The 17,812-nt window shown below is 48.9% G+C and overlaps 1 protein-coding gene across 1 annotated transcript; it reads left to right on the forward strand.

Moving 5' to 3' along the window:
* Positions 1-400: 400 nt before the first annotated feature.
* cd44b (CD44 molecule (Indian blood group) b) lies at positions 401-17,415 on the forward strand. The gene is made up of 8 exons (XM_035523756.1): positions 401-996; positions 7,152-7,320; positions 7,811-7,947; positions 8,172-8,255; positions 14,465-14,812; positions 15,522-15,626; positions 16,290-16,368; positions 16,652-17,415. Exons 1-8 carry the CDS (start codon positions 555-557, stop codon positions 16,863-16,865), a joined length of 1,578 nt encoding a protein of 525 aa, XP_035379649.1. The 5' UTR covers positions 401-554; the 3' UTR covers positions 16,866-17,415.
* Positions 17,416-17,812: the final 397 nt, after the last annotated feature.

The raw sequence follows: 17,812 nt of genomic DNA on the forward strand, positions 1-17,812 counted from the left end.
CCATTACTATCAATTAAAACATTTCCAACATTGTGCTGCCAATTGCCAACCTGTATGTTTTAGCCATTATTTTAATTTCTCTAAAACACTTTGACAATGTGGGCTGCGAGAGACATTAAAGCACATCTGTCCTTCTGGTTTTAATTTGTGATAACTTGGCTATCTTAACTAGTCCTGATCTAGTTTAACAAGGTCATTGAATAGCCTACCTATAGTCTATACCTAGTCTAACTGGAATCCGTTGTAGTTCCATACAGAACGTTTTTTTTTGTTGTTGTTTTTCCCTTCCAGAGGTATCCCACGCAGCCGTGAAGCGCAAGGTAACAGTTCGATTCTGATTCCATCCTCACATTCAAGAGAGGAGGGTGAGGGGAGGGAGGCTGAGAAACGGTATTGAATTGAGAGTGGTTTCAGTGAGAAGGCAAACACAAAGGTGCAGATGTGTGCACAGTTGATGTTGAGGACTCCAGCCTAGAGGAGAAGGAAGGAGGCAGAGGTATCGACAGAAGAATGGAAGACTTGGTTTTAAAACCACAGAAACTAAGGCTGAATATATGAGAGAGAGAGAGAGAGAGAGAGAGAGAGAGAGAGAGAAGGGCGTGTCCATGTATGCACCACCCTCTACCTCCATCAGAGCCGCAATAGTGAGATCTCTCCCTTACTCGCACACCCGCACCATTCAAAAGTTCAAGCAAAGTCTCTCGGCTCCAACAGGCTTCCAGCCACCCGTGACAAACTCCACCCCAGGGCAGTGGACTCGTGCGCCCTCGACGCCTCTCTCTCTCTCTCTCTCTCCTCTCACTCACTCCCTCATGCACTCACTCATTCAGTCCAAATCTCAACACCCTCGCTTGTCACCGGGGAGGACGCAGACATACAGGAGAGCCCCTCCACCACAGCTCCTTTGCCCTCTGCCTCAGTCAGCCAGCATGTGGATTCTACTCCTTGGACTTACCTCTGGATTCCTGGCCACTTCTTGGGCGGACACCAATCAAGGTGAGAAGACTCTCCTCGTTGAGGAGAGAAAGAAAAGCATTTCTGGTGGTTGTGGATTTTTCCTTTTGCTGAAGGAAAGGAGTGGATGTTTTTGTTGTTTGATAGTGGCATGGCATCTATTGGGGAGTGCTTGTGATTGTGTGTGTGTGTGTGCGTGTGTGTGTGCGTGCGTGCGTTGGGGGAGCGGTAAGTATGGAATATATGGATGCCGACAAAGCAGCGTGCGTTTCGTCTGGCAGACAGAACAGACAAAGGAGACGACTGCTTACTTGCTATCCAGAGACAGACAGAGGCGAGAGACGCACAGAGAGTGGGAGAGAGAGATAGACGGAGACAGACGGAGGAGAGGCAGAGAGACAAAGACAGTGTGAGAGAGACAGGACAGGGAGAGAAATTGAGACAAATGCCTAGAGAGAGAGAGAGAGAGGGAGATGTTGGGAGAGACACTGGCAGATAGAGAGACAGGCAACGCAGACGCTGAATCTGTGCCTCGGATATGTGGGATAATCGTTTTGTTATCGTTTCTATCAGTTCTCATTGTGTGCCGCCTCCACGTTAGCCCTGGATGAGCAGGGCTGTCTCGTGTTCTGCTCGGCGGGTTTAGCACGGCAGCTCCTTTCACGGCTTAACCACAGCCAGGACTCAGCTACACAAAGGAAATTGATCGGCTGCACAGCCATTCTACTTCTGCCTTTCACTGTTTCGCTTTAGTTCTCTCTCTCATCTGGAGTTGGGATTTTTTAAATTGAGTCATGACAGGACACCTTAGTATGGGAATTTGCTAGTGACTCCAATTGATCTGCCTGTGCATCTTTAAATGGGAACTTGGCTGTGTGTGTGTGTGTTTTGGGGGAGTGTTGGGGGCAGAGTCTGACTGACTGCCACTCAGCCACCAGCTTTAAATTTCTGTTCTGTAAATGCAAACAGAAGCCAGGTTTTATAACAGCCAGTGTGGGATTGGGGGCTTTGTATACTTCTGTGTAAAAGTGAAAGGAGAGAGTAGCATCAGAGGCAGAGAGCAGAGACAAAGTGAAGGGTAGACAGGGTGCACCAGGCTGGCAGACGCACTCCAAGGTGTGCTGGGAAAATGAGCTGAATGTGGAGATTTCCCCTGGGGAAATCTTGGCTCCACGCGCTCCATCACACCCTCGGGCAGCCTGGGTGGTATGGAGGCGAAACGAGGGCCATACAGGAGCCCCTACCCAACATGGCCCCCGCGTGCAGACTAATTGGGTGCCTGGTGCGACCCTGGCCTGCTCTGGGAAAGCCTGGGTGCACTGCCCGTCTACTCGTTATGCGCCAGACAGACAGACACGCGCGCGCACACACCCCCTGCTTCCCGCACACACACCGCTTTCCTGCTGCTTAACTCAACCCATCTGTGATGTAACCTTGGCTTTACATGTGCAAGGACATTGACACTCTTGACAAAAAAGAAAAACGTATACCGTCTTTCGACTTTTCTTTTCTTTCTTTTTTTTTTTCCTGTAGTAAAAAAAAAAAATTTGTTTCGATTCTTGTTCTCCAGAATGATTATCTTTCCGTAATCCGTTATGACCGAGCCCTGACTCGTCTGTGGGCTTTCCCATCTATAAACTAAACAGATGTTTATTTGGTCAGTGGAAACTCTGCATTTTCCTCCTCCGTTAGTCACTCCTCAGAGGAATGTGGGATTTGAGGAGGCGTCCTGCTTCTGATTCAGACGCGCAGACCTCCCTGCTGGCTGGTGTCTGTCTGCTCGTGCTCATGCCTACAGCCATGTGTCTGTGCATGTGTGTCTGTCTCTGGGTTTGCCTAAGGCAGCTTTGGCCTATAGCCAGCCCTGCCAGACTCCGGCAAGCTGCTCAGCAGCTGCGGTCATCCTAGACAAGGAGCATTTGGTCAGAGCCCTACTCTCAGGTATGTGCAGGGAAAGGAATGGCCCCCCTGCACGCACACACACACGCATGTAGTCCCCCAGTCTGCTGGTGGAGTCAGGTTTCGGGGAGAGGAAGGCCATGCGCTCCCTAGTCCAGCCCTCCCAGAGGCATGTGCACGCGTGTCCTCTTAACTGGAAGCCTGGACCAGCAAACCTCTAAACCTGCTCACATATACGTTCATGTGTACCAGCATGTGTCATCCGGGCCTCATACATGTGTTTCCCATAAAGGACAGGATGTGGAGAGTTCAACCCCAGACCTCGTCAAATAGCTTTAGAGCTCTTCTGCCCTCATGCCTCTCTCTTTCTCTTTCTTTCATTCTGTCTCTCTCTCATTCTCTCACTCTCTCGTGCCCCCAGCCCCAGACACTAATCTGTGTTTACACAGGTCTTAAAGGTTGTGAAAGGACTCTCATATTTCAGCTGAACTGCGTCTCCCAGAATGCTGCTAAACCCATTCATTACGTTTTAAAGCCTTTCACTGGGGCTGAGTCTCCCGGCTGCGCGCCTCAAGTCTTGCTCATTTTAATACACACACAGCCCTTTGTGGAGTGGAGAGCAGCACTGCAGAACAAGCTTTGTGCAGGCTTCCTGTGCACCTCTGCCCTGCCATACACACACACACACACACACACACACACACACACACACACAAAAAAAAAAAACACGTCTGTAGACTTCATCCATAACAGTGTCAGTGGCGAAAGGCACAAAAAGGCATAAAAAATGTGATGCTTCGTAGCTGCATGAATCACTGCTGCATTAATGGGTTTGGTAAAAGCAAACACGGTTAAATAATTTTGCTTGTAGAGAAACTTCCCACAAAACTTGAGCTAACAGGCAGCAAATAAAGAGAGAAAAAAGGGTATGTGCTTAGCGAGAGAGAGGGAGTCCGCTTTCAAGAAAGGCCCTTTGATGCCCGCGTCCTTCAGGAACAGTGCAGAAGCAGAGGGTTGGAGTGTGTCCTTCAGGTGCTTTTGCATGGCTGTCTTTGCACTCTGTGTGCTCTCTAGTTTCATTTGTGCAGCCTGCCCTTCCACCCGTGACTGGCAGTGGGGCGTGCAGACAGAGCCAGGCTGTGGGCACCGTTCACCTGGACGAAACACCCGAACACCTGCTCACACTTCTTTAAAAATTGATACTTTACATTAAAGTACTGTTAGTGTAACCATTACAGTTTAACACAAATTGTTGGGCTGTGCTTACATAATGGGAAACAGAGTATGAATGTTACATGTTTTTACTCAGTATTTAACACTTAATGGTAGAGTTACACAGTAACAGTGGCGATGTGAATTGTTTCTCTTTTCGGTATCAAATTGGCTCATTAAAGGTGACTTTACTTCACACATTTAACTTAAAAACAAGATAAAAACCAAGATTTAATGTAGCTCCATACTAGAAAATAACACTGCTGTTGCTGTGGCGGTGTGTGTTTTAATTAGAAGCCAAAACACCAAAGCAGAGATACACACTCCATAGAGCAGCTGGAGTTATTGGCACTCTCTATAGAAAACTCTGTTCTCTAGTCCTCTCTCTCTCTCTCCCTCCCTCCCTCACTTGCTTTCTCTTGTCTGTCCTTTTTCCTTTCACATCATTTGTTTAATACCCCAATCCCTTAACGTCATTAAAGGGGCTCCTTTGAAAACAAGCCCCTTTGGTTGGGCAGGACGGGACTCGGCACTTTGTGCCGACGGGCTTGGTTACTCATTCGGCATGCAGATGCAGCCGCGTCGGCTGTTGCGGGCATGCTCTTTGATCCAAGGTACCTCTGCAGGCCCAGAGGCTGTCTCTCCTTTGGAACACTGGGCACCGCAGGTCTCCTGGACCACCGCTGGGTCTAAGCTAAAGAGAGCCAGAATGGACGTAATAACGCTCAGCCCAACCACCATTAACGGCCACATGCGTGAGGCTTCCTCTTTGAGTTCCTGATCCGGACCCACGCAGTGCAGGCAAACTGAATAATGTACTGTCTTTTCCCTCGTGCCCAGAGCTCAGCACCAGATTTCGGTTGCTGTTTGGCTTGGACACTGTTGTCAGTGCATATGTGCCACCTGACCAACATTCTTATTGGCTGTGTTTTTTTAAACTTTGGCACAAGCTTTTAAAGACATTTAAAATAGCTGGACTATGGAGTCCTGTGTAGCTCAGTGCACTGGGAGAACTGGATCATACCAGCCATCTCTACAGTAACTGCTTTATATGTTTATATATGTCCATAAAGAGTATCATTATGCCAAAACCGAAAAGTACAGGGAACTGAAATTTAGAAAAAATAGGGTGTAAAACAAACATACCGAGATTGTTATATCTCATACAGTGTGCAACACATATTACATGTATTGAAATGTATATTTTGATTTTGCTATATATCCAAAGAATATTGTAATATGACCATTTTCATATATAATATATAACCTGCCATATGACAGTGTTAAAAATGCACTACAAATGAAAATTGATTTATGAAAGTAAACATGTACCCAAATCAAATATTGCATACATACATTCCAGCTCATAGAGGGTGCGTGTGTAAGTGTGTGTGTGTAATCATATGAGCCGTCAGCACTGGTCTAGGCTGGGTTTCAGGTGGCCGTTACTTCTGCTGGGGACAGTATTCCAGCACAGATTGCAGACAGTCTTCTGCTTCAGACTAGCACAGCTTGCTTTTCAGCGTGTTGCGGGAATGATCATGTTCCATTACAAAATAAATGGACTAATTAGTGTATTTCAGTTTAGGTGGCATGCTTGATGTAAATGAAACTCAAAATGTAAAGTGGTGTTTGTAAATATCACCATGGTAACCCGCAGACAGCACAGCCTGGTGGTGGAGCAGATGATGACAGACATCCTGAAGTTGCATGAGGTGCTGAGAAAAGCAGATGTCATCACAGGATATGCAAAATCTGCAAAAGCTTGTGTGCTGATTTCTGATAGCTTAGTAGCAGTTGTTGTGAAACAGACCACATGAGGACAAACGATAGACATCCTGATACATGGTGTCTGTTAACAATGTAATGTCAAATCTTCCAGCAATGAACTGCATCCTCCAAAATGACTAGGACAGCAGAGCTGGACGAGGGTCAGTGCAAAAGAACGTTTTCTTACAGCACACAAGATTACATCAGGAATCCAGGTGTCCGCAGTCTAGAGGCAGACAGGGACGTGTGTCCATGGCGACCAAACCATGTGGCGCTTTTAAGTGAAAATTTCAAATCGCCGTGGCCACCATGGTGCAGCCAACACTGAGGCTGTAGAAGATGAAGAATCCGAACTTCCCTACCTGCCTACCTCTCGGGCTGTTTTCTGCTCACCTTGGTTGTTGTTTTCAATTGCTGTTACAATGAGATTTCATCATGTGCTTTCTGTCTGATAATGTCTGCGTGCTTGTCTGTCGCCCGTCCGCTCGTCTCTATCTGCGCACCTCTTTTTCAGTCTTTGTTTGATGTGCGTTTCATTGGCGATAATCGCGTTTGACGCTAGCGGGAGCGGTTGGAGCGTTCTCCCTCCCTGCTGCTTCCGCCAGGGCTCACATGACTGGGCTGAGAGGAAGCGGGTTTATCCCCTGACTCTGACACGTTTCGACTCCGTTCATGAGGGACATGATAATTATGCGATGAGTATAATTTCTCTAAGTCAAGTCTTAGAGAAACAGGAGAAACACAGAAATGCAGTGTAAAAGTGTTTTGTGTGCATCATTGCCCAATTCGCAGTATTGTGTTATATGGTGAAAACCAAGGCAATTAATACAATACAGCATAAAAGTCCAATTTAATTATCAGCCACACTGACTACTAGTTGATGACCTCTTTCACAATAATAATAATAATTCTCAACCTTGGAGATGACATCATCCCAATCTTGGATATTGGTCGGAATCATATTTCTTTGCCACAATAATGTAGGAATTTGTTCTATGTGTAGGCTTGTTGGGAGGATTAAGCTTCTGGAGTGATTTCTGACGTAATTGCCTTCAGGCTCTCAGACTTGACTGTGCTTCCTGTAAGGAGTGCGGAGGGGCTCAACTTTGGAGCTCTTTGTGTCTGTCTTCAGAAAATGCAGCAATTAAAACAGAAGAGGGAGCAACAGCTGGACTGGGCCAAAAGAATATGGATTTTTTAATTTTATTTGCTTTTCTCTTAAATTTTCTTCACAGCAGTAAATAATCATTAAAATTAAAATCTTTCCCCTCACTCTCTCTCTCATTCCCCCCCCCCCCCCCCCCCCCCCCCCCCAGAGGTGATGTTTCGGAGCTGCAGTTTTTGGGGTGTGTTCCATATTCAGGGTGCAAGTCGGTACTCCCTGGATTTTGAGGAAGCCAAGGCATTGTGTGAGAAATTGGGAGCCACTCTGGCCAGTAAGAATCAGATGGATGCTGCCTATAAGAGTGGCATGGAAACATGCAGGTGAGTCGTCTGTTTGTCCCATGCACCAGTGTGTTGGGACTATCAGCAAAACCCATCAAGGGTTTTTAAAATAATCTGTACATGCACATATTAAAATTGATGTACATGCACATATTCAAACTTATTTCACACACACCTACACCAGCGAGTTTAACTCATCACAACATTATGAAAAGATTAGACAGCCATTTCTCTTTTTTTCTTAAAGCATTTCAATTGTCTTATCTGACAAATATCTGCTGTTTTATTGTAAATCCTTACAACAGTAAGCACACCTCTTGATCTAAAGGTGTCTGGTGCTCTTTTAGGAGCAGCACTGGGTCCCAAAACTGCAAGTCATGACTCCCCGTGCCTTGCATGCATCCACTCTGAAAATAAAGTCTCGTTATTACATGACAAACAGACAGACAGAGGAGCGCTTCATCAAGTCAATAATATGAAGGATGGCAATTAACCAGAGGTGTGTGTGTGTGTGTGTGTGTGTGTTCAGGTACGGTTGGACCGTTGATGGAAATATTGGCATTCTTCGCCACACAGCCAACTCTCTCTGTGCAGCAAACCTGACAGGTCATTTCCACATCAACAGTACGGACACCCACTTTGATGCTTACTGCTATGATGGAACAGGTAACTATGAAAAAAAAATGTGTTGTGTGTGTAATGGTTAGTTTTTTTATGAATCTATATTTGTACAGTCTGAGTTGTCGAATTTGTGAGAGGAGCTGTTTTTCTTTGGTGTAAAAGCGAGTTTATTGTGGTTGATGCCCTAGTGGGACTACAATAAAGAGAAATAAGTGCCTGTGTTTTAAAGATGTGTATGTCCAAAAATGAAACCCTGTCTCCCACATCAGACCTGTCAGAGAAGAACTGCACAATGACCTTCTCCCTTGATTCCACTGCTCAGGAGGCTAGTCCTGCACTACTTCCCACTGTTGGTGAGACGCAGTGCTCTCTTTCTTCTTCTTCCTGTAATGACTATGGTTACTGTTTGTTGTTGTTGCTGCTGCTCCTGATGAGGATGATAAACAAGCACACCGTGCAATAACCAACAACACTGATGAAAAGTGGCAGCCAATTTGTACACAGCGTACTCGCTATCAGAAACAACAGCCACATGGTGGACTGTACTGGGTGCAGGGAAAGGGGAGGAGGTTCAGACCAGGACAGAGCTCCACCCGTCACTGGACATACACACACACAGAGCACCACCCATCACTGGACATACACACACACAGAGCACCACCCATCACTGGACATACACACACACAGAGCACCACCCATCACTGGACATACACACACACAGAGCACCACCCATCACTGGACACACACACACACAGAGCACCACCCATCACTGGACATACACACACAGAGCACCACCCATCACTGGACATACACACACAGAGCACCACCCATCACTGGACATACACACACACACAGAGCACCACCCATCACTGGACATACACACACACACAGAGCACCACCCATCACTGGACATACACACACACACAGAGCACCACCCATCACTGGACATACACACACACAGAGCACCACCCATCACTGGACATACACACACACAGAGCACCACCCATCACTGGACATACACACACACACAGAGCACCACCCATCACTGGACATACACACACACACAGAGCACCACCCATCACTGGACATACACACACACAGAGCACCACCCATCACTGGACATACACACACACAGAGAGCACCACCCATCACTGGACATACACACACAGAGAGAGCACCACCCATCACTGGACATACACACACACAGAGCACCACCCATCACTGGACATACACACACACAGAGCACCACCCGTCACTGGACATACACACACAGAGAGCACCACCCGTCACTGGACATACACACACATAGCACCACCCGTCACTGGACATACACACACACACAGAACACCACCCATCACTGGACATACACACACACACAGAGCACCACCCATCACTGGACATACACACACACACAGAGCACCACCCATCACTGGACATACACACACACACAGAGCACCACCCATCACTGGACATACACACACACACAGAGCACCACCCATCACTGGACATACACACACACACAGAGCACCACCCATCACTGGACATACACACACACACAGAGCACCACCCATCACTGGACATACACACACACACAGAGCACCACCCATCACTGGACATACACACACACACAGAGCACCACCCGTCACTCGACATACACACACACACAGAGCACCACCCGTCACTGGACATACACACACACACAGAGCACCACCCGTCACTGGACATACACACACACACAGAGCACCACCCGTCACTGGACATACACACACACACAGAGCACCACCCGTCACTGGACATACACACACACACAGAGCACCACCCGTCACTGGACATACACACACACACACAGAGCACCACCCGTCACTGGACATACACACACACACACAGAGCACCACCCGTCACTGGACATACACACACACACACACACACACACACACAGAGCACCACCCATCACTGGACATACACACACACAGAGCACCACCCATCACTGGACATACACGCACACAGAGCACCACCCATCACTGGACACACACACACACACACACACACATACACACACACACAGAGCACCACCCATCACTGGAAACACACGCACACACACACACAGAGCACCACCCATCACTGGACATACACACACACACACACACACACACAGAGCACCACCCATCACTGGACACATACACACACACACAGAGCACCACCCATCACTGGAAACACACACACACACAGAGCACCACCCATCACTGGACATACACGCACACACAGAGCACCACCCATCACTGGACATACACGCACACACAGAGCACCAACCATCACTGGACATACACGCACACACAGAGCACCAACCATCACTGGACATACACGCACACACAGAGCACCAACCATCACTGGACATACACGCACACACAGAGCACCAACCATCACTGGACATACACGCACACACAGAGCACCAACCATCACTGGACATACACACACTCAGAGCACCAACCATCACTGGACATACACACACTCAGAGCACCAACCATCACTGGACATACACACACTCAGAGCACCAACCGTCACTGGACATACACACACTCAGAGCACCAACCATCACTGGACATACACACACACAGAGCACCAACCATCACTGGACATACACACACACAGAGCACCAACCATCACTGGACATACACACACACACACACACACACACACAGAGCACCACCCATCACTGGACACACACAGAGCACCAACCATCACTGGACACACACAGAGCACCAACCATCACTGGACACACACAGAGCACCAACCATCACTGGACACACACAGAGCACCAACCATCACTGGACACACACAGAGAGCACCAACCATCACTGGACACACACACAGAGCACCAACCATCACTGGACACACACACACACACACACACACACACACACACACACACACACACACACAGAGCACCAACCATCACTGGACACACACACACACACACACACACAGAGCACCGACCCTCACTGGACAGACACGCACACAGAGCACCGACCGTCACTGGACAGACACGCACACAGAGCACCGACCGTCACTGGACAGACGCGCACACAGAGCACCGACCGTCACTGGACAGACGCGCACACAGAGCACCGACCGTCACTGGACAGACACGCACACAGAGCACCGACCGTCACTGGACAGACGCGCACACAGAGCACCGACCGTCACTGGACAGACGCGCACACAGAGCACCGACCGTCACTGGACAGACGCGCACACAGAGCACCGACCGTCACTGGACAGACGCGCACACAGAGCACCGACCGTCACTGGACAGACACGCACACAGAGCACCGACCGTCACTGGACAGACACGCACACAGAGCACCGACCGTCACTGGACAGACACGCACACAGAGCACCGACCGTCACTGGACATACACGCACACACAGAGCACCACCCATCACTGGACACGCACACACAGAGCACCACCCATCACTGGACACGCACACACAGAGCACCACCCATCACTGGACACGCACACACAGAGCACCACCCATCACTGGACACGCACACACAGAGCACCACCCATCACTGGACACGCACACACAGAGCACCACCCATCACTGGACACACACAGAGCACCAACCATCACTGGACACACACAGAGCACCAACCATCACTGGACACACACAGAGCACCAACCATCACTGGACACACACAGAGCACCAACCATCACTGGACACACACACAGAGCACCAACCATCACTGGACACACACACAGAGCACCAACCATCACTGGACACACACACAGAGCACCAACCATCACTGGACACACACACACACACACACACACACACACACAGAGCACCGACCCTCACTGGACAGACACGCACACAGAGCACCGACCGTCACTGGACAGACACGCACACAGAGCACCGACCGTCACTGGACAGACGCGCACACAGAGCACCGACCGTCACTGGACAGACGCGCACACAGAGCACCGACCGTCACTGGACAGACGCGCACACAGAGCACCGACCGTCACTGGACAGACGCGCACACAGAGCACCGACCGTCACTGGACAGACGCGCACACAGAGCACCGACCGTCACTGGACAGACGCGCACACAGAGCACCGACCGTCACTGGACAGACGCGCACACAGAGCACCGACCGTCACTGGACAGACGCGCACACAGAGCACCGACCGTCACTGGACAGACACGCACACAGAGCACCGACCGTCACTGGACAGACACGCACACAGAGCACCGACCGTCACTGGACAGACACGCACACAGAGCACCGACCGTCACTGGACAGACACGCACACAGAGCACCGACCGTCACTGGACAGACACGCACACACAGAGCACCACCCGTCACTGGACACGCACACACAGAGCACCACCCATCACTGGACACGCACACACAGAGCACCACCCATCACTGGACACGCACACACAGAGCACCACCCATCACTGGACACGCACACACAGAGCACCACCCATCACTGGACACGCACACACAGAGCACCACCCATCACTGGACACGCACACACAGAGCACCACCCATCACTGGACACGCGCACACACACACACACACACACACAGAGCACCAACCATCACTGGACATACACACACACAGAGCACCAACCATCACTGGACATACACACACACACACACACACACACACAGAGCACCAACCATCACTGGACATACACACACACACACACACACACAGAGCACCAACCATCACTGGACATACACACACACACACACACACACACAGAGCACCAACCATCACTGGACACACACACACACACAGAGCACCAACCATCACTGGACACACACACACACACACAGAGCACCAACCATCACTGGACACACACACACACACAGAGCACCAACCATCACTGGACACACACACACACACACAGAGCACCAACCATCACTGGACACACACACACACACACAGAGCACCAACCATCACTGGACACACACACACACACACACACACACACAGAGCACCAACCATCACTGGACAGACACACACACAGAGCACCAACCATCACTGGACATACACACACACAGAGCACCGACCATCACTGGACATACACGCACACAGAGCACCGACCGTCACTGGACAGACACGCACAGAGAGCACCGACCGTCACTGGACAGACACGCACAGAGAGCACCGACCGTCACTGGACAGACACGCACAGAGAGCACCGACCGTCACTGGACAGACACGCACAGAGAGCACCGACCGTCACTGGACAGACACGCACAGAGAGCACCGACCGTCACTGGACAGACACGCACAGAGAGCACCGACCGTCACTGGACGGACACGCACATTGAGCACCGACCGTCACTGGACGGACACGCACAGAGCACCAACCGTCACTGGACGGACACGCACAGAGAGCACCAACCGTCACTGGACGGACACGCACAGAGAGCACCAACCGTCACTGGACGGACACGCACAGAGAGCACCAACCGTCACTGGACGGACACGCACAGAGAGCACCAACCGTCACTGGACGGACACGCACAGAGAGCACCAACCGTCACTGGAGGGACACGCACAGAGAGCACCAACCGTCACTGGACGGACACGCACAGAGAGCACCAACCGTCACTGGACGGACACGCACACACAGCACCAACCGTCACTGGACGGACACGCACACACAGCACCAACCGTCACTGGACGGACACGCACACAGGGCACCAACCGTCACTGGACGGACACGCACACAGGGCACCAACCGTCACTGGACGGACACGCACACAGGGCACCAACCGTCACTGGACGGACACGCACACAGGGCACCAACCGTCACTGGACGGACACGCACAGAGAGCACCAACCGTCACTGGACGGACACGCACACAGAGCACCAACCGTCACTGGACGGACACACACACAGGTCACATTCATACAGGACAATTTTGAATATCCAATCAACCTAACCTGTTTTTTGGACTGTGTTCTACCACACACCTAGAACATATAAACTCCACCCACATAGGGACTCGAAACCAAGACCCTAGCACTGAGAGGCAAACATGCTAACTCACCAAATCCATTTACAGAATCAATCAATCAATCAATATCTCTCTCTCTCAGACATACACACACAAAGATAAAATTGCTGCAGCTCATTTGGACTGGTCATTTTTTTCTAGTGTACCCATACCCATTTTGGCTGTAAGGATAGAAGAATATAGATACTCTAGATTTGCTAAACAATGGCTGATGTCATTGGTTGTGCTGTGAACAATTAGGCCTCAGATTATTTCCCAGAAACTGCCATTAATCAGAGCACATCCTCAGAGCAGCAGTGTGACAGGCACGGCACAGGTTAGAGTGCTAACACTGACATGGTTCTCTCTGAAGCAAAACATTAATACTCCTCTCTTGGACAAATGTCCCTCGGTATTTCCATGCTGCATGCTGGAATTTACATGAAATGTATAAAAAAAATAAACATCCAAAACATTCTTTGTGCAAAGAATAAAAAAATCTTTGAGCCCACCAATCTCATGTGACTGCCCCTGATTCAGACTCAGAGAAAGCTGGTGGGCCTACCGCAGAAAAAGACTCGAGCCCAGCTCCGACTGTATACTCCACTGTGGAGATGCCGACGGCCAAGCCGTACAACACCGGTCTGTCCAGCACCGACAAAGCCGACAACGTCACGAGCCTGACGGACACGGCCGAGGCTGATGGAGCCCCGGAGACAGAGGGTCCCACAGAGGCCATGCCTTGGCATCGGCAACCGGGGGCATGGACGTCTAACAGCGGAGGCTCGGGTATGGAAGATGCATTGACCACAGAAATCCCGAGACTCACCAGCAGAGATGAATCGAGTCACCATGAGGTCACAGACGCCCCAGCCGGGAATACAGAGGGTGAGACCCGAGTCTCAACGTCCAGCCCGTTTTCTAACCTTTTTAAAATGGAGTAGCCCTACAAAAGATACCCAGAACTGATTCAAATTTCTACGTAATGATGATATAAATGTTATAACAAGGTTATGTATTGCTAATAACTTCATGTTATTTGCTTTCTTATTCCATTGATGTGTATTTAATTACATGCTAAAAATACACAATATTGCACCCATTATGTGTAATATAAAACTGATAAATTATTTTAATTTACATTATAGCCCCTTACTGTGTACTAAAATGAAGGAGCATGTGCGTTTTTAGATCACTTACACTTCGAGCGTTTTTAGGCTGCTGGTTGGCTCTAAGCGCCACCCCCGTGTCAGTGAGCGGGGAGATGTGGGAGAGGTATTGCTCTTGCCGAGCGTCTCCACCAGTGTTGGTTTTAAGCCCCCTCTGCTGTTGGAGTTCAAGTCCATGGTGCTGTAACAGGTGGCTCTGCTCTCTCCGGCATGCCTCTCTGAAACTCGCCCCCTGCTGTTCACTGGCAGATATTAGAGAAGATTACAAAAATAGTTCAGAATAAATCTGAGAATAAGCTGTACGCAAGACAGTGCACTTTATACTATGTCCTGTAGAGCAAAAAAAAAAAAAAAAAGTATTTGAATAAAAAGTAAGCTTGCTTAATCTTAAAGTGATGACATATATGCTGTGTGTCTGCTACATGTAGAGAGGACTGTGTCAGAGGATCCGGACCCTACAAAGAGTCCGATGGCGGTGAATGAAGCAGATATGGATCCATCCGGAAAGGACAAGTCAGTAAATGGAGCAGCAGGTACAGTACCCCCACCGCCCAACAACCACCTCACACAACAATTAACCAAAAAAAATTTAAGTGGACACCTTTTGTGGTCTGGGCAGTGACATTCACATTTATGGCATTTAGCTGAGGCTTTTATCCAAAGTGACTTACAATTATGACAACTTGAGCAATTGAGGGTTAAGGGTCTTGCTCAGGGGCCCAGCAACCTTAAGATTACAAGTCAAGTACCTTAACCACTGAGCTACCACTGCCCCACCAACATAGCTGCACCATGTTTGAACATTTTTTCATATAAACCTGATTGTCTATTTCTGATCCTGAACCATGCTAAAAAACACATGTGAAATGTGAATGCACCCTGGCCCTCTCATATCCTGCGTCCTGCTAAAAAGTGTAGAATTCTGTTCACCGAGAGAGTCCAAAGTCATTCAAACTCAGAATCAGGAAACAAGGAAATAAGCAATGCTCAGGGGCTTGACAGACAAGTCTCTTTTCAAAACCTCTAGGCATTGTGATAGCTTGACATTGAATTTTGCGTATTGAAAACAAACTGTAATAAGAATTATTATTGCTATGAAACAATCATGTTTTGTATCTTATGTAGCTTCAGGGCAGCAGGGATTTATTACAAAATCATTGATCAATTATGGAGATAATGTTCTGTGTCCTTTGTAGATTGGCTGATCATTGTGTGTGTAGTCGTGGCTGTTGCTGCCATTCTCCTAATATGCGCTGTCGTGGCAACAAGGAAAAGGTAAACCTTTCTAATAGGCCTCGCGGCCTCCTTACGGTATGGGAATGAGGTGAATATGTATGGAATTAAAAAATTTTTTTGCTAAAATGGGATACTCAACTGATTACATATACAGTTTGTGATCCTTCGTCTTAATTCGATAATCAGTGGTCTGGGTGGTGTCACCGAGAGCAGTGGTTGGATGCGGGTCTGAACCAGCCTGTTAGGGCATGGGCTAGACACCAGCGCACTGGAGCCCCAGCCGAGCTAGTGTCCGTTCTGAGCAGGTGCGCTGCGTACACAGGTGGTGTGGCAGAAAGCAGACGCTGATGATCACGTCGAAGAGCAGCAGCGAGGGGAATGGAGCAGCCGCCTCGGCGGGCAGCTCCCGTGCCCAGGAGAGGGAGCAGGAGATGGTGACGCTCATGAACAAGGAGAAAGTCCAGGAGAACGGCAACACGGAGGAGTTCACGGTCATCACCCTGGAGGAGTCGCCTGAGAAAAAGGAGCAAGCGTGAGAGAGCAGAGGGAGAGAGCCGGGAGCAGGAGGGAAGAGGGGTCAGGGGGATTGGGGTGGACCAGCAAGAGACGGAAGCAGGTGTTGCACATTGGCAGAGTGAGTTATCCACTTTGGTCTGGAAACGGAACAGACACTCTGTGTAATAAAGTTAGGGCACGGCTATAAGTGTAAGGCTTCTGTAAGGCTGTGAGTGAGACTTCTTATGTCTTTTTATGTGATAATACGTTCTGTCAATGGTAATGATTCTTCTTCTATAATTTTTGCTCCCTAGTTGAAAAGGGACACCACACCAATGTCTTAAACTAGAGATGTAGACGAATGGGAAAATAAAGGTCTTCTCTGGATTCCAACAAATGGGGAGACTTTTGCCAAGCTTGAAGCTGTTGTCTTTCAAGCATTGCTCTATGTGTAGCTTGCCGTACAGGGTGAGAGGTGTCTTTCCAAAGTTAATCTTCCAGAAACATGAGGAGGCAGTTGGAGCTGAGTGCAATCATCAGCAGTTAAAACAGATTCATTTACATGTGTGTATGCATGGAGTGTTGCATACACACATCTCACCTCTGGCCTGTCATGTCAGCGCTCTGAGAGTAACACAGAGTAACACAAATTTACCGGTGGGTCACAATTAGGACTTCACGTCTGATTATTGTTGTTAGACTCTTTGAAATCTCATTTCACAAGGATAATGAATGTTCAACATTTCTTTAAAAATAATTCTTACAAAAAGACAAATCACTGAATTGGGGGGGGGGGGGGTCTTCTTAAATTTATAAGAATGTTGTGATATCTACGTTTGCTTTTGGGGGGGTGGGTGTATGATAGTGTGGGGGTGGATGCAAAACTGTAAATAAACACCATTACAGTGCTGACACAGGAAGCCCTTCAGAGTTGGTGTTTTATCTCCTACCAGTTAGAGCTGAAACATGGAACAGGTAAAGCAGTCAG

The sequence above is a fragment of the Electrophorus electricus genome, chromosome 2 (genome assembly GCF_013358815.1).
Source record: "Electrophorus electricus isolate fEleEle1 chromosome 2, fEleEle1.pri, whole genome shotgun sequence".
NCBI classification, from domain to species: Eukaryota; Metazoa; Chordata; class Actinopteri; order Gymnotiformes; family Gymnotidae; genus Electrophorus; species Electrophorus electricus.